At 49.9% G+C, this 16,478-nt stretch overlaps 7 protein-coding genes across 7 annotated transcripts; 3 read left to right on the forward strand and 4 right to left on the reverse strand.

Moving 5' to 3' along the window:
* Positions 1-673: 673 nt before the first annotated feature.
* MGYG_00484 (hypothetical protein) lies at positions 674-1,910 on the forward strand (the record flags this gene model as incomplete). The annotated part of the gene is made up of 5 exons (XM_003176347.1): positions 674-724; positions 807-1,241; positions 1,287-1,301; positions 1,331-1,478; positions 1,531-1,910. 5 exons carry the CDS (start codon positions 674-676, stop codon positions 1,908-1,910), a joined length of 1,029 nt encoding a protein of 342 aa, XP_003176395.1.
* Positions 1,911-3,051: 1,141 nt separating this feature from the next.
* Positions 3,052-4,885, forward strand: MGYG_00485 (hypothetical protein; the record flags this gene model as incomplete). The annotated part of the gene is made up of 2 exons (XM_003176348.1): positions 3,052-3,193; positions 3,273-4,885. 2 exons carry the CDS (start codon positions 3,052-3,054, stop codon positions 4,883-4,885), a joined length of 1,755 nt encoding a protein of 584 aa, XP_003176396.1.
* Positions 4,886-6,739: 1,854 nt separating this feature from the next.
* On the reverse strand, positions 6,740-7,667 carry MGYG_00486 (hypothetical protein; the record flags this gene model as incomplete). The annotated part of the gene is made up of 3 exons (XM_003176349.1): positions 6,740-6,766; positions 6,839-7,287; positions 7,352-7,667. The coding sequence occupies 3 exons, from the start codon at positions 7,665-7,667 to the stop codon at positions 6,740-6,742; spliced, it is 792 nt and encodes a 263-aa protein (XP_003176397.1).
* Positions 7,668-9,122: 1,455 nt separating this feature from the next.
* On the reverse strand, positions 9,123-10,149 carry MGYG_00487 (hypothetical protein; the record flags this gene model as incomplete). Its single annotated transcript, XM_003176350.1, has 3 exons — positions 9,123-9,423; positions 9,618-9,849; positions 10,038-10,149. 3 exons carry the CDS (start codon positions 10,147-10,149, stop codon positions 9,123-9,125), a joined length of 645 nt encoding a protein of 214 aa, XP_003176398.1.
* A 512-nt stretch (positions 10,150-10,661) lies between these two features.
* On the reverse strand, positions 10,662-11,776 carry MGYG_00488 (CDP-diacylglycerol-serine O-phosphatidyltransferase; the record flags this gene model as incomplete). The annotated part of the gene is made up of 5 exons (XM_003176351.1): positions 10,662-11,030; positions 11,120-11,301; positions 11,468-11,505; positions 11,582-11,639; positions 11,710-11,776. 5 exons carry the CDS (start codon positions 11,774-11,776, stop codon positions 10,662-10,664), a joined length of 714 nt encoding a protein of 237 aa, XP_003176399.1.
* Positions 11,777-12,305: 529 nt separating this feature from the next.
* MGYG_00489 (hypothetical protein) lies at positions 12,306-13,122 on the reverse strand (the record flags this gene model as incomplete). Its single annotated transcript, XM_003176352.1, has 4 exons — positions 12,306-12,552; positions 12,620-12,765; positions 12,826-12,974; positions 13,053-13,122. The coding sequence occupies 4 exons, from the start codon at positions 13,120-13,122 to the stop codon at positions 12,306-12,308; spliced, it is 612 nt and encodes a 203-aa protein (XP_003176400.1).
* A 296-nt stretch (positions 13,123-13,418) lies between these two features.
* On the forward strand, positions 13,419-15,988 carry MGYG_00490 (threonyl-tRNA synthetase; the record flags this gene model as incomplete). The annotated part of the gene is made up of 5 exons (XM_003176353.1): positions 13,419-13,999; positions 14,093-14,357; positions 14,414-14,989; positions 15,058-15,778; positions 15,834-15,988. The coding sequence occupies 5 exons, from the start codon at positions 13,419-13,421 to the stop codon at positions 15,986-15,988; spliced, it is 2,298 nt and encodes a 765-aa protein (XP_003176401.1).
* Positions 15,989-16,478: the final 490 nt, after the last annotated feature.

Consider the following 16,478-nt stretch of genomic DNA (forward strand, 5'->3'; position numbering starts at 1 on the left):
TCGCCGTGAAAAGATGGATGTGATGTAGGATTTAAGGGAGGAGTCGGAAGAAGGTGGAGGGCGCGGAGGTTCAAGCCGTGACTGGAGGTATGTCTGAACTGAAACAGACTCTGGTCGAACCGGATCCTTGGGCCATCTGGCTATGAGCCGTTGGATCTGCTGTACTGGAGTTGCTGGGGCGAGCTATTGAAGCTGTTTGTTAGTATACTGTTTTTCCACCCGCGCATGCGGCTCAATTGGGCGAGTTCAAACCTTTCGCTGCATGTTTCCTGTCTCTGTATCGGGGTATCGCTTGTAAACAGTCCTTTCTCCCTTGTTTATTTGCCGTTATGCAGTTATCAATGTCACCTTCTTCTTCTTCACCAACTTCGACTTCTTCGACAAGGTTCACCAGAAACTGCGGAAGAAAGATGACCCGTAACTTACCACGTGACTGTGGCTTGTTTCGCCCTTTTTCGTTGCTTCGAAGGCGAAAGAAGGAGACGAAGACGAAGACGAAGACGAAGACGAAGAAGAAAACCGCCGGCTTTGCTTTGGCTCGCTTGCTTTTCTTTTGACATTTGGTTTTTACTGAAAGAAGCACTTGTCGACACGCAGCTGGTTAACCCTGAGAAGAACGTCGAACAATCACAGCGTGGCTCCAGTTCGGGGCGGTTGTGGACGAAGCGGCACTATGACTTCACATCGATATGAACCCGTAAGTCCCCAAGGCAACAAACACTACGTCAACCCGGCCACCTGAATACCATCACGACTGTCCTTTTATTCTGAGACTCCTACTGACCAAGGCATGTCCTGTCTTCTAGGTAAATACTCGCAGCGAAGACGATGCTGTATCCTCGCAAGCCATACAGCAGCAGCCTATCCCGTCATCCCCTCCACCCTCCTTTTATTCGCGGACGCCATCCCCATCATCTCGCCGCCTGCTATCCCAGGACCCTCTACACTCAGATGCAGATCGAACACTGGCCGATGCCTTTGGCGATGATGACGGACACAGTGACGACGAAGAAGGGGCAGACGACAGACAGCGGCTGATGAGGGGGAGCCCTGCCAATACTACGCCAGACTTCGACCCGTCAGAAGCGCCGGCAGGGAGTAATAGCAATAATAGCGCTCAGCCAGCAGGACGAGCGAATGCATCAGCGTCTCGAGTAATTCGAGGAGCCAACGATGGAGTGTTTGCGAATTTATCGGCTAAGCCAGAGCGCGGAGGCGAGAAACTTGACGATTTACCACCGGTAAGATACCCCTGACCTGACGTTTTTGCTGGTTGGCTCTGGTAGGAAGAGGCCATGGATGTATGTATAACTGACGATGGGTTTATTAGACATATGAACAAGCAGCGGCAGATGCTGCTCCTCCGTACTGGGAGACCACCATCGTGGCTCCCGGCATGTCTTCGGATGAGGTTTACGTTGAGGGTCTCCCCGTCGGCTCCGTCTTCTCGTTTGCCTGGAACGGCATGATCTCACCTCGTTCCAGCTCGCGGTTTCCTGCTCACCTACCTTCTACACACCACTCACGCAGCCAAGAACGGAAGCAGAGCTGGCCTCGGTCTTACCATGGTGCAGTACGGCTTCTACATGAGAAACTCGGACGGATATGGCTCTCCTGACTCGGACTCCGGAGACGACGGGTACGTCAACCCACCTGATCCGAACAGCCACAACTTTAACCCGGGTACCGTCGACGGCTCAGCTGGAACCGGTGGCTCGTCGTTCCATGGCCTCACCACCAGCGACTGGCTCTCTTACGTCCTCATGGTTGTTGGCTGGTTCATCCTTATCCGTGCTATCAGCGACTACCTCAGGGCACGACGACACGAGCAGTTGATCCTTCAGAGCCCCAACCGTGGCCTCCCCGTCCCTATCATTTCCGAGAACGAACGGTCAGAGACTGCCGTATAACGTCCCGTCCCGCCCAGCATCGCGGAGTTTTATCTTTCTTTTTAACACATTCACCTTTATATGAACATGGGGTCACAACAGGCGGAGCAGCACGGATACACCAGGCCATATCATTTCTTCTTCTTCTCTATTTACTGTCCTATTGTTTTCTCTTCCGATTTGAACTATCATCTTCTTTCCTTGGGGGTGGGAGGGAGTTTTTGGAGCTGGGGGGCGTAATAATCATTCTCGACCGGTCACCGGCCCTTGTCACACTATATATCCATCATTTGCTTCCTTTGCTTCTGCTTGATTCTACTTGAGCTCTCTCTCTCTCTCTCTCTCTCTGATCCAGACACTCTCCTTGCTCTCTCCTGTTATGTCCTTGTCCATACTCACAGCCACAGCACAGGCACAGATATATCTCCTCCTTGTCATTCTAGTCCAGCCGTCGGCCTGTCTGTCCGTCCTACGAAGACAAGCCAGCCTGGTAACTTGGTCTTTCCTCGCCTCGCAGGCCGTGTGATCAAACAAAACAGTCGCACATGAAATAGTTAATACATTTAAATACATCACTATCGTGAGGCGCAGTCCAGGCACCAGCATAATCTCTCTCTCTCCATCTAACTACCTATCTGTCTCTATCTATATCCTTGCCATCATGCATGCATAATCCACTGTGGCTTTCGTTCTATTAATACCGAAATTCGCAACACCTTGATATTTTTAAACATAACTTCTTCTGATTCCCTGCTCTCCCTTTTAACACTCGGGCGTCTGTCAAAGGCGAATCGGCCATTGGCTCTTCTTGTCTTTGCCCTTGGCTTCGTCTTCGTCTTCGTCTATTTGTCTTTCGTCTTTCGGGCTGTAGGTAACAATCAATCTAGATCAATAGCAAACTCGCGGCTGAGTCTGGACGTAGAAAGGGGGAAAAGCAATAAATAAATAGCTGCCCGTCATCTTCTACTCTTCATCATCACCTTCTTCTTCTTCTTTCGCTTTTCTTGTTCTTCTGGAGACCCGGTTGGGTTGCAGACGCCCGCAGCCACAGCCACAGCCCAATAACTAATAGGCCTAGGCAGTTATATAACAATATCTTATCGCAAAACTCCCCTCCAGCTGGACATTCCAGCCGCCGACCAAGAGCAGCCAGCAACGACCGATGGACGGCGCTCCCGTCGAGGCTCGCTCTCTGGCTTCCATCGTCAGTCTCGCATCGAACCCGCCTGCGTATCCCCGGAATCCAACCCAGAAGCCGTTGGAGCCACTGGTTCTGTACATCGTTCGCGTGCCCGGCAGCAAAGGTGAGATCGGACGAAAACGCCCCCCCTAGACTCGTTACACTCTCAGCTCAGGATAACTAACCGCGTACTCCCTGTGTAGACGTCTTTCTCTCGCCGCTGAAACCCCCTACAAAGTCCAGTCTCTCTCCCGAATCTCTTAATGCGTCGTTGTACTTCATACATGTGGCTGGGCCGCGAGACGAAGAGATCCTAGAATGCATACAACAAGAACAGCAATCCCAGCAGCAGCAACAGCAGCAGCAGGCCAAGAATGCAATACCACAGACGAGTAAGCTGGCGATCCTGAACCGGACTCGAAGGAAACCGGTGCCAGGTGTTGCTACGGCTCATACCCAACATGAAGCGTCCCCTCCACTACCACCTCGACCCCAACACATAACTCACGGCCAGAGTCAAGATGCAGATATACGATACGAAAGGGAGAGGGAGCAGGAGGGCCTCATACCTGTGGAAACATCTCCAGAACGTAGACATTCGCCTATCAATGGGTCAGGATCGCCTGGCCAGCCACCCTGGGAGCCGCAACCACCGATTCTCCCGCCTCGTCCAGTCTCCGGTCGGCCTATCGACGAAGACACACGACGATGGAGCGCCCAGGTGCCTTCCTCGACACCCTCTGTAGGGTCGCCATCGATGGTGCAGGGCTGGCGGGACCAAGCTTTTGGAACAACAGTGCGAGCCAGCTGGGATGGCGGAGGGAGGCCCTTATTCGAGTCGGAGCCCACACCCACACGGCCTCAGAGCCACCGGGGACTCTTACACATACCAGAGGACGAAGGACCCAAACCGCCGCTTCCCCTGAGGCCGAGAAAAAGTTATGAACGGCCACGAGAGGCTGTTCCTGCAGCCCCTTTCCACTTGACCCTGATACGACGTGATCCAACGCACAGCACCCAGTGGAACGTCGGCACGATCGATAATATAGGCAGTTCCCCTTTGGAAGGGAGGCCAGACGGCTCTATAAGGGTTGAAATCGCGACGCCAGGCTATCAGAAATTCGCAGTTGACACGTCTAGAATGTCGTTCGAAAGTCTAGGCATTAAGCTTCCTGCCTCAGCACGCAGCTTGGACATTGCACGGCCCCCCCTTTCCAGCATGTCCTCGAATATGCCCCGAGAGGCTGAAGATATATCAGATTCAGGTCCCGGGCCAGGTCCTGTCAAATTCACTCGCCTCCTGAAACTCTCACACCCACCACAGTCGTCGTCTCACCATCGACACCACTCCTCCTCTCACGGCGGCGAGATGTTCAATCGTTCTCCCCCCAAGCCCAGCAAGTACCCCCACAGAGGTAATGCCCATTACCACTTCACCTCCATCTGGAACGGCCACTGTAACTTTGTCACTGCGGCCAACGGAAGGACTTTGAAGTGCAAGCATACCATCCCGGGAGCTGCAGGAAACTCACCGTCCTCAGCAGCAACTACGACAGTTGCTGAAATACGGTTTAACCTGCCGACCTTACTTCCCCGGCCGTCCAGCTCGGGCGACCAAAACAGCAGCCCGACCAAACCCTCTTCCTGGATCGGAGAGTTGGATCTGAGCCTTGCTCGTGAAAGGGCCGGCGGAGGCCTTCGCGGCAACAGTGCTAAGCTGGGCAAAATTATCATTGAAGATGAGGGTTTGAAAATGTTAGACTTGGTTGTTGCCAGTTGCATGGGCGTCTTTTGGAAGTATTACGATAATATGTAGCATTTTTTTTTTGTTTCTCTTTTTCTCCGTCTCTGTTAACTAGCACCAGCATGGCTCATATTTGCAGATATCAAGTATTTTCATTATGGTTTATATTGCTCATTTGGTCCATGTAAGATTCACTCCATTATCGTCATGTACCCCGGATGCTAGGGTAATACAAGACACAAGCTAGTAGGCCCCATTATTGAGCTTGCATGCATATATGTATATAACATAGTACAAGAGGTACCGACTGAGGAACTGACTGTGACACGGCCAGCGCATAAGAACCCGTTTCACTGCAGAACAATCGACGGCAGGCAAGGTATGACGGCATAACCGGGCCTCGAACACTGTTCACACCTCCAACGAAAGGCCATCGAGCCACTATATCCCTATATCAAAAGGGTGGCCGTTATTTTTCTTAGATAACCATCTAAATGCGAATGAGCTGGCTGCCCCTGGATATCAACACCAACCAAGAAACAAGCCAGATAAATATCAGCCGTTCAATTTCCCGTCCCCAGCAGTCTTCATCGTATCACGGGCTGAACTGTCTCCCGCTCTCCTCATCCTCAAGCATCTGCCCAGTAAAATAGCAAGGGGATCAGCAGAGCTTAATCTGATACACACGAGCGGCGCGGCGGCTTCGTTGGGCGCAAAGAGAGGGAGATCAAGAGTGAAGAGAGCCTGAGGGCGAGACGAGCGCTTGGAATATGATACGTATCGGCCAGTTAGCGATACACACGACAAGCCCTTTGCTTTCTTTTTCCGTACTTCTTTCTCATTCTTTCGTTTCTTGCTCTGATATTCAAATGCCGAGGGAGCCGTCAAGTGACTCCGACGGCGCAAGATGAATGGAAGGGAAAAGTGGACATGTGAAGCGCTACGGGTGTGATCTCCATGCTCTGATCGACGGGAAAGGGCAAAAGTGACCCAATGGCACGTCGAGGGGCAGATGAATGATGTACTAATTAAATAATACTAGGGATGCAAGAGAAGAAAGAGACATATATACGGATATATGGCAGGAGGCGGATAGGAGGACAAATATAATATGTGTATATATGTACTGTATAAGAGAAAAAAGGGGCTAGTCGTCCAAGACGTCAACTTAGTAAAAGAGATGTATATATAGGAAGCCGGTGAGGAAGAATACACACAGTAACGCCCAGATGCATACATAGTATAAGGTATATAGGAAAATTGGAGGGGTGGAAGGGGGGTGTGAGAGGGAAGAAGGTAGGAAGGAGATATAGAAGAGATATAATCAAGAATCCAGGTAGATGGCAGGCCACGAGAGGTATGGATCATAGCACACGTTCCATGAAAGAAGAGAATAGGGAAATCAAAGGCACAAGAGGCACAGAGGAGTTTGGAAGGGCGGCGCCCTTGACTGGTCATTTTCATTTGGATGAGTTCAGATTCGCCTCCCCAGACGTCCGCTTTGCTTTATTCCATACTCGTCTGTGATAGAAAAAGGAGTGAGCGTATACAGAAAAGAAACGAAAAGGAAAAAAAGGAAAGGAAAAGAAAGAGGAGGATACGTCGACAAAACTCCCCTCCTTTCCGAAAAGACTGTTGTGGTATAACGCCGAGAAGGAATCACAAGGTGGAAGTTGGTTTTGGGTCGTAAGGTCAAAGCTGAAAATACAGGTCGACAGGGGGAGGGCTGAGATACAAGTAGTAGATGGCGGCGAGGGAGCGGGAATATACACGGGCGTTAATATCTGGGCTGAAGCGGGAGTATCGACAGGTTGCGATCAATTAAACGGGAGCGTTCCTCCCAGCGAAAAAAAAAAGACAAACAAGAGAAGGCAAGGCGAGAGACAGCAGGCGGCTTTATAAACGTATATATCGAAGTGGGTATATTTAATAATTTCCATCCGGGTTGGTGACCTGCAGATTGCAACTGTTAGCCAGGGGGATGGAAAAAGACCGCAGATGGATGGATAAAAGATGGGATAGTACCTTCAAAACTCGTCGTGAGAAGTCCTGGTCATCAGCAATGCTGCCGTTGCTCTGGCGGCGCTGAGATGTCATGCTGGGGTCTAATCGCGAATCCGCCGAGCTCTGGCTATAAGATGGCTTTCCTCCTGCGACGAAGTTGTTAATCGTTGCGTTGCGACGGTACTCGTCAACCACTTTCTGTCGCTTTCTGTACTTGAGGTAGAAAATGGCACCGCCGATGATGGCACCGATGGCCACGACGCCGACGACTACTCCGGCGGCGATTCCAGCCTTGTTGGGGCCTGACGGCTTTGGGGTGGGCGTGACGATGACGGTGTGCCCTCCCTCAGTAATTGTTGCCTGAGGAGGTTGTGAGGTCTTCGTGGCATCGCCGTCGTCTGCGCTGCCTTCTGTTGCCGGGTCGTCGACTAGACCGGTCAGGTAGATCGCATAGCTGTTCTTTCCACCACCTGGAGCGCCGTCAAGTTAGTCATTCATTGCCCACATCAAGGGAAAGGTAAAGGAAGAACAAACATTGATCTTGATCAAAGCCAGGACATTTAACGAGCACGCAGGTCTTGTCTGAAGGTGCGGCCTTGAGGTCCACTGGAGGATATTTATCACCGCAAGAGCATCGGTTTGTGTCATGAAGCGCAAATACAGCACTCTGGGACTTCACGCAAAGGTCTCGACAGGCTCCTACACTCTGGTACTTGGTGGGCCCCATGTCCTTCAAGCTGCCGGAATCTTTGTAGCATCCCTTGATCTTAGGATCTTCTGCCAGACATGATGGGATCGCACTCAGCAGGAAGGCCACTGCCGTGACGGCCTTCGACGTATATATCTTCATATTTACAGGTTGATACCGCTTTTTTCTTCTTCTCCCTTTTGGTGAAAGGGAGGACCGGCTCGTATATAGAGAAACGGATCACAGCGCCTCAAGCGAAATGCCGAATCAGGGACAGTCGATGTGCGAGAACTGTAGGCCGGAATGTTCGGGATGGATATCAATAAGTTGATGTTTTATATTCTGTTTGACAACATCTCCTTTCCAACGTCCTCCTGAGGATATCGGTCCGTAAACCAGGTGACAACTCAGCACCGAGAAAAGTGGTGCGTATGCCGATAGGTGTATACGTATGCACTATTTTTTCGAGAACGTCTGCAATAACCAGTGTTAATATCGTCAACTCGTCAAACGATATCGGCCTTTTATTCAGGAGATGGTTTGAAATAAGTTGTCGATACGCCGGGTTGTGAGAGAGGGGGGTGGGAAATGTTGGTGATATCGAGGATGAGTTGGACGAACCTCAAAAAAACCACGCAGTCGAGAGGGAGAAAAAAAAACGATTGACTTGACGTATGAGAGAGCGTTGTGACGATATAACCGGGAAGGAAATCCTAGCATTCAAGGACTGTGAAAGACTGTGGTAGGGGCAGACGATCTCATCAGCAGCCGCTCGACGAGATGAACCTGGACTAGTAGGAAAGAAAAGAGTGTGGAGGGAGACGAAAAAAGGACTGTCGAAGATGCGAGACGGAGGCAGAAGGGACGGAGTTGTACGAGCGATGGAAAGGAGAGGAGAAGCCTCGCTCTGGGCTAGGGAATAAGTGCGTGTCTGGGCGAGGACTTGCCGTATCCCTGCCGTTTATGAGCATGCATATCCAGGTAATTTATGGAGAACTGGAACCGTTCGATACTCTATGTACGGGCGCCGTACCTGCTTGGGCTGCTAGAAAAAAGGGGTGTCACCATCCACATGCAGACTCGGTATGCGGTGCAACCCAATCAGCGGCGCCTGCGAACTTTGCCCGTCGTTAAATCGCAGGCGATAGTTGTCCTAGTGGTACATATGGAATACGCTCTGACCCCGAAATTGGTTTCTGGGCCCAGGAACACCCGCTGCTCGCTGCACCCTGGCCCGGAACTGGTACATGTAACATCTAGTGTGCTTCAGGGGCGGGATACTGAACGTATGCAATCCGTGGCGGTGCAGCCAGGTGGTCGTCGACTCCGTATATTCCCAGGCCCGGTATGGAGTCTGGGGGAAGTATCATGTCTTCTCAAAAGGAAAAAGACTTGCTGGCCTGGCAAAAGCATGAGCCATGAAAGTTATGAAAGTTGTATATGCAAAATGACGGAGTGACGGTGGGCATCTTTGATCGTCCCCTTCCTCTCTCTCTCTTTTATTTTCTTTTGCTCTTTCATCCACGGCGAGTAGGTGAGCATTTGCCCTTCGTTGTCGTATATCCTCGGAGATTCTTCCAACTAAAGTGTATCCCTGCGAGCAAAATTCTCGTCCCTTCAGCTAAGATGTCTGCTGTAAGATAACATGCAAGTCCCCCTCGTAAGCACGAGCAGAAGTATAACACGATCCCTAGGCCTCTGCTTTCTCTTGTCTTCCTTTTTTCTGGCGCCGGAGCTTCTCGCCACCGGGGCGGAGGTTTTCCTCTCCACCCCCAAACAGATATATTGTTTGTTCTCTGGATGCTTCTTCCGCTTCTGCTGGCGTCCTTCTCGCCCTTCTGTGCTGTATTTTATGGCTGACTTGGCGCCTGACGGTCCCAGTGGCTCCCAACTTTCCCTGTCAATAGTAGACTGTAATCTATTTTGCTCGCGCATCAAGTAAGACACTAAGACTCCGTGGATCCTTGCTATCGTGTGATTTGCCCTTAAGTCTGGGCTAAGCAGGGGTCGTCGCCCTCAAGCGCCTGAAATGATTCGTCTCCCAGCACTATCTCCGTTACTGGGGGCCGATTAAGTCATCAACTGGCATATATCGACGTGCATCATACATACATCATGATGTCCTGCGGCCAGCGTGCTCGATTTCCATAATTGGAACATTTGGCCTGACGCATCATCTTTTCCTTCAAGAGATGCAGGGCGCGGAGTGATGCCAGGCGGTTGGGCGGGCGGCTAGATCGCTGCTCGAGATACGTGGCCAGGCTTGGAGGGTTGCAGGCGAACATTCGAGTAATGTCATCAAGGAGGCAACGGAGTTGCCCAAACCGCGCATTCCCGGCCACAGCTTTGAGGTGTTAAAAAGCCAGCCGAGCCGGCGGAGAATATTCTGAGGCTTTTGGAATACGCCAGCACACGTATCAGCCATTCTACCAAGAATGATCTAGAACAAAGGTTCATCCTGCAAAGCCCGTGTTCCGATACCAGCTCCTAACCAAATCTTCAGCCGCTTTCCGGGCTGAAGATTTTATATACCTGCCTGTGCAGAGAGCGCTCCTTTAATCTCCCTTGGCTCGTGGGCTTCGTGGCATAGATCGAGGGATCCTGGCCGGTATCGTGGCCCATCGCATTGAGGTGACACATCCATTTTTATCCTTCTCTATATCAGAAAGTTGATATTGTAGAATATTTCGCTATTTCGTCATTGTGGATGTGCAAATATTCTGCTTGTCTCCTAGCACCCAGTTTATCGTGCTGGTTGCCGAAGGATTGCCGTCGAAGAGAAAGCGCTCCAGCCCAGCATAGATCGGGATCGAGAATCGTTACCGAGTACTCTGTACAAAAAAAAAAAGAATAAAGGGACCAAAAAGAGTATTGAACGGCTTTTGGACGTCGCGGAGTCGTTTCTATCCTTGTATATATCTGATTGCCAGTGTGGACGATTGAACCGCCAAATGATTGCCATACTCTGAATGACCAGGGATCTAACTGGCTTGCACATAAAACTAAACAAAGGCACGTTAAGGTCAAAGGAAAACAAACACGCACTCAAAACTTAAGGCAGCTAAACAGGTCCCTCGTTCTCTTTCTTTAACAACAAAGAAACGAATAATACCAACAAGACCAAAAAGGTACTAGGCGACGGGTAGGTAGAGCCTATCATATCTTTGGGATATGTATAGATCTGCTTACCATGAGGCAGCCGCTGACAAGAAACATGCCAACAATGGGGTGAAATTCGAGTGCGGTGCCTGGGAGCATCACTCCAAGTGGAAGGTCATCCAAGATCCAACCCTGAGACAGCCAGTACGCCATTATCCCCACAAGCACTAACGTTGTCGGGATGGGAGTGCCTTCAAAGTATTTCGACTTCCCCGTCTTGTCTTTAGGGAGTGTTGCAACAGTGACGTTAAATCGAGCAAGTCTGGTAAGACCGCAGAGCACAAAGAGAGTGAGTAGGACGTGGTCAACTGGCGATCTGATTCCGATCGAAAATGCTGCCACTGCTGGAGAAACGCCAAACGAGACCTAATCATATGTTAGATATCAACAAATTTCCGCGCACGGCAGACTGAGGGGTTTTTTCATGTCGCTTCGGTCTATTTCGAAATGCATACCAGGTCTGCCAGAGAGTCGAGTTCCTGTCCCATCAACGATGACTTTTTCCGCCATCTGGCAACTTTTCCATCCATAAAGTCGAAGAAGAGGCCGAACGGAATGAAGCCAAGAGCCATCCAGATATTCCCGTGATGGTGAGATTCACCTAGGCAGTATCTCAACGACGAAAATATCGACATCACTGGAGATTCTTGGTCAGCTCCAGGTATAATTATAAATTCCCTTGACCCCTTGCAGATGGCTGAGATCGACGATAGTTGCCAGATACTTGCCTCCACAAAATCCTATGAAGCGTCAGTCAGCAATGAGTCCGCCTTACTGATATCAGGACTGAAGAAGCCACACACCATTTAGTTCCGTAATAAAATCAGCAAGATGCAAGGCCCTAGAAGTGCCAAATAACTGAGTCAGAACGGGAGAGAGCGCAGTTGTTATCCGTATTATTCCAGCTGTTTGCGCACCTGATTAAGCTGAAGTGGCCGGTGTCTGCAGAGAGGAGAATCTTCTGTTTATCCTGGCCTAGCAACGGGGAGCATATCAGCTAGGGAGTCCCTCCAGCACATCGATCTTTGTATAGCGAGGTCCATACCGGCATCCTTGGGGGTTTCAGAGCTCTCGGGGCCGTTACCGCCCGCTGCAGGGCTTCGTCGCGACATGGCTGGTTGCTGGGTCGAAGGAGGGCTAAATTGTACGCCTGAATTATCAATAGAGAGTAATATAACGCTCGAGCAAGCCTATAAGGGTAATAATAGCTGCTATCGCGCAAGGGAGAGGGTGAGCGATGGGTGGAATAGGAGCGGTTTGTCCTTGGTTTGAAATAATGTTGATGTGGGCTGGACAGAAGGACGTCATATATTGCGAGTTTAGTTTACCCTGCGCTAAAAAAAAAAAAAAGGCGACCTTGGCCTGCAAAAGACCGTTGGCCACATTTGATTCAGCGTGCCAGACAGCGGATTCACCACTTCTTTTGTGACTGTGTACAGGAAGATATGTAAAATAAGACATTGCGAGGAATGCAGATTGGCTCTATGTTACAATTAGTACATTGGAACGGGAACCGACAGCTCTTTTTTTAGGCCAAAATAGCACAGATATCGTTAATGATAAGAAAGGAATCAAACTCCCATCCAGAATGCTCCTAAACGCCAGCGAGGAAATAAAGGAAATCGACTGATGCGATTCCCTCTAGCCTCGTCCGCGGAATCCACCTCGCGAACCTCCTCTGGCACCTCCGCGAGAGAATCCACCGCTACCACCCCGTCCGCCTCGCGCGCCTCCTCTAGAGAATCCACCACGGCCTCGAGGAGCACCACCACCTCGTCCGCCGCGGGAAAAGCCCCCTCTACCACCGCGCGCAGGACCTCCACGCCCTGCGCCTCCGATCTTCTTTGGCTTTGGTGCACCTGGTGGTGGTTTGGGCTTGGGGAGAAATCTAGGTGAAAATGTAAGCTTAGATATCCAATATCAACGGCCATTCAACAAAGAGCGTGGGCGCATACTTCTCCAATGGTAATAGCTTGTCTCCTCCAATGTAGAACTTGTCACCGGTCTTGAAAGACGTCGGGACAATACCCTCCTGGGGCTTGATGGTGAAGTATACTTGGTTGATTGGCCCTAGAACTTCATCGACTTTTCCAACCGGTGTCTATACGGCATTGTCCATTAGCGTCTCTCTCCTGGCATAGAAACGATGCTGCAATTGTACCTTGTTCTCCAGATATATCGGTGCGTTGAAGTATGGGATCTTAGGGTTGATCGATTCGCAGACCATCTCTCCTTCGCACGAGTGCATGAAGGTGCCCATCTCGAGTACGGTAGCCGGCGGTCCAAATGACTGCTGCATTCCTCCACGGCCTTTAACAGGTGAAACCGAGCGCTGTCAGCTAAACCGAACTGGATATGTATGTAATATTGATTGAGCACACAACTCACCACCGCGAGCCCCGAACCCTCCACGGTTGGCGCCTGTGCCACGGCCTCTGGGTGCCCCGCGAAACGACATGGCGCAATTCCCTTTTCTCCTTGTTTAACAAACGTCCGCTGGTGCCGTTGGAACTGGTCGACTGTCCGGCTTCTTGAAGACTTTTTTCCTATTTGCTTGTCAAAAGAAACGAAAAAGCTATCAAAAAAAGTCTCGGCTAAAATTAGTCGACGTTAGTGTCACGTGATGCAACCTATCTATACACTATCCAAACCGAGTCACAGTTTAGGTAGATTAACAAGAGCACACGAGAAGAAACAGAAAGACCAGCAGAAGGACTTGCAAGTATTTGACCGGAGTGGGCTATCACAGGCAGTATGAGCGAATCTGCCGCCCCAGCGAGCTCTTCGACCAAAGACACCACTCTGCCCGACCGCACAGCACCCATGGACGCCGCCGGCCCCTCGAAGAATGCCCCGCAGAAAGCAGACAAGGCAAAGGGCAAGCCTGCAGCCGCTGAGAAGCCGCTGCCAGACTTTATCATAGAGCGAAATGAGCTGTTTGACCGGCTGTACAAGGAGAAGGTGGAGGAGATCAAGAACAAGCCTCGATTCGACATCACCGTGACCCTGGAGGTGAATGGCGCACCTTCAACCGTTATCGCGCAGGCATGGCACTCTACTCCAGGCTCGTTTTTGAAGGATATACCCAAGGAGCTCAGCTCGAGCGTAGTTATCGCTAAGCTTGACGGAAAGGAGCTCTGGGACCTGGACCGTCCACTTGAAAGGGACTGCCGCATCCGCTACCTACCCTTTGACTCCGTGGAGGGCAGAGAAGTGTTCTGGCATTCCAGTGCTCATGCTCTTGGTGAGGCTTGCGAGTGTCATTATGGATGTCTCCTGTCACACGGTCCTCCTACTGCCCAGGGTTTCTTCTATGATATGGCAATCCCTGAAGGGTATGCAGCACTGCTCCCCCCCTTTTTATTTGGCAATTGCAATTGGCCTACCAAATCAACCTGAAGCTGTTGCTAATGATATCTCCTTTCTAGTGGCGTCGTCCACCAGACCGATTACCCAGCATTAGACGCCAAAACCGCAAAGATTTTCAAGGAGAAACAGTCATTCGACAGGTTGGAGGTTTCCAAGGACAACCTGAAGAAAATGTTTGGCTATAGCAAATATAAGTTACATTATATCGACAATCTTGTTGAAGGCGAGAGCAGCACTGTCTACCGATGTGGAACTCTTGTAGACTTGTGCCGCGGACCCCATATTCAGAACACCGGCAAAATCAAGGCCATGAAGATCACTCAGGTAAGTGCTTTTATACCTTTTAACGTTCTTTTCAGCTCGTTTCTGACTCCAGGCAGAACTCCTCTGCCTATTTCCTAGGTGATCAGACCAATGATGCCCTACAGCGGATACGTGGTGTAGCTTTCCCTGACAAGAAACTGCTACAAGAGCATCTAAAATTTCTTGAAGAGGCAGAGAAGCGAAACCACCTCAAAATCGGCAAAGAGCAAGAACTTTTCTTCTTCGACGAAGTTTCCCCAGGATGCCCCTTTTTACTTCCTAATGGAACCAAGATCTTCAATGCCCTACAAAAGTTACTCCGCACCGAGTACCGAAAGCGAGGTTATCAAGAAGTACAGTCCCCTAACATGTACGATGTTGGTATATGGCGACAATCTGGCCACTGGGCCCATTACAAAGACGATATGTTCAAGCTTGACGTTGAAAAGCGTGATTGGGCTCTGAAGCCAATGAACTGCCCTGGCCATTGTATCATGTTTGGCCACAGAGAGCGAAGTTACCGAGAACTACCATTGCGAATGGCAGATTTTGGTGTACTTCATAGAAATGAAGCATCCGGTGCTCTGCACGGGTTGACTCGAGTGAGAAAGTTCCAGCAGGATGACACCCATATTTTCTGCACTGACAACCAGGTATGGCTATATTCGACTACCCAAATCAGTAGGGAGATGTCACTAATCTATATTTTCTTTTTTACTAGATTATAGGAGAGATCGAAGGTCTCTTTGATTTCCTCCGTGCTATCTATGGATTGTTTGGATTCAGCTTCAAACTAAAACTCTCTACCCGACCAGAGAAGTACCTCGGAAAGCTTGAGACCTGGGATTTTGCCGAAGCTCAACTGAGAGAAGCTCTCACCAAATTCAAGGGTGCAGAATGGGAAATTGACGAAGGTGATGGTGCCTTCTATGGACCAAAGATTGATATCACGATTTCCGATGCCCTGAAGCGAGAACATCAGTGTGCCACTATTCAACTCGACTACCAACTCCCCCTGAATTTCAAACTCGAATACATGACTGGGGAAACCATTCCTAAATCCGCTGCTCCGGCCGCGCCCCAGGCCCCTCAGGCCGAAGCTAAGCCAGAAGGCGGTTCAAACTCATCCCAAGCACAGCCCTCAGACTCTTCTAACCCAGGCCCGGGTAGAGCTAGACCAGTTATGATCCATAGGGCTATCATTGGAAGCTTTGAGCGTTTCTTTGGTATTTTGATTGAGCATTTTGGCGGCAAATGGCCGTTCTGGCTTAGCCCCCGACAGATCCTAATTGTCCCCGTTATGGCCAGTGCCAACGACTATGTCGAAGAACTTCAGGAGATACTTCGAGGTGATAAGCTGAATGTCGATATTGATCTCAGCGGCCACACTATGCAAAAGAAGATTCGAAATGGCCAGTTGGCCCAGTACAACTTCATTTTTGGTAAGCTTTACAATCTCGTATCGTGCTACATGGAATGAACTAACAACCCTTTTAGTGGTGGGCGCTCAAGAGAAGGAGTCTCGTTCGGTTAACATTCGTAACCGTGATGATCCCAGTTCGCAGACCAAGGGCAGTCTCGTGCCCCTCGAGGAAGCTAGAGCTAAACTGCGCGCTCTTCGAAAGGAACGCCGCCTGGAGAACACTCTCTAGATTTTTGATGCTGAATTCATCAGAGTTAAAGCTCATAGTGAATATGAAAGAGTTAGATAACAATTGAAAGTCAAACGAAAGAGACTGAGGATTATAGTGCCAACATTTGCATTACTTGGCTATTTCCTACGGTAACCTATAGTTAATAATTACATGGTTGATTAGTATTGCGTTGTCTGTACGTACAGCGGCCCTCAAGTCGTCAATTTTCAAATTTCAACTCTCAAAATAGAGCTTAGTACCGACAATTACCTTGAAGTTTTTGTGGCAGAAGATTGTCCAGCCTTCGGATACAGCTGCCAATACTGATTACCAATTTGTCTGCTCTTTAACAATACGTGAACGTCCGTGATTCGTACAATCAATGTATGGAATATCATATCCTCACTTTGAAAATACAACCAACCGCGTAAGAAGACTTTGGCTGGTTATGGTCAAGTTGTCTCAAGGCAGTTTTTTGTTGCTGTGGACGAGGACGTTGAGTCATGAA

The sequence above is a fragment of the Nannizzia gypsea genome, genomic scaffold (genome assembly GCF_000150975.2).
Source record: "Nannizzia gypsea CBS 118893 supercont1.1 genomic scaffold, whole genome shotgun sequence".
NCBI classification, from domain to species: domain Eukaryota; kingdom Fungi; phylum Ascomycota; class Eurotiomycetes; order Onygenales; family Arthrodermataceae; genus Nannizzia; species Nannizzia gypsea.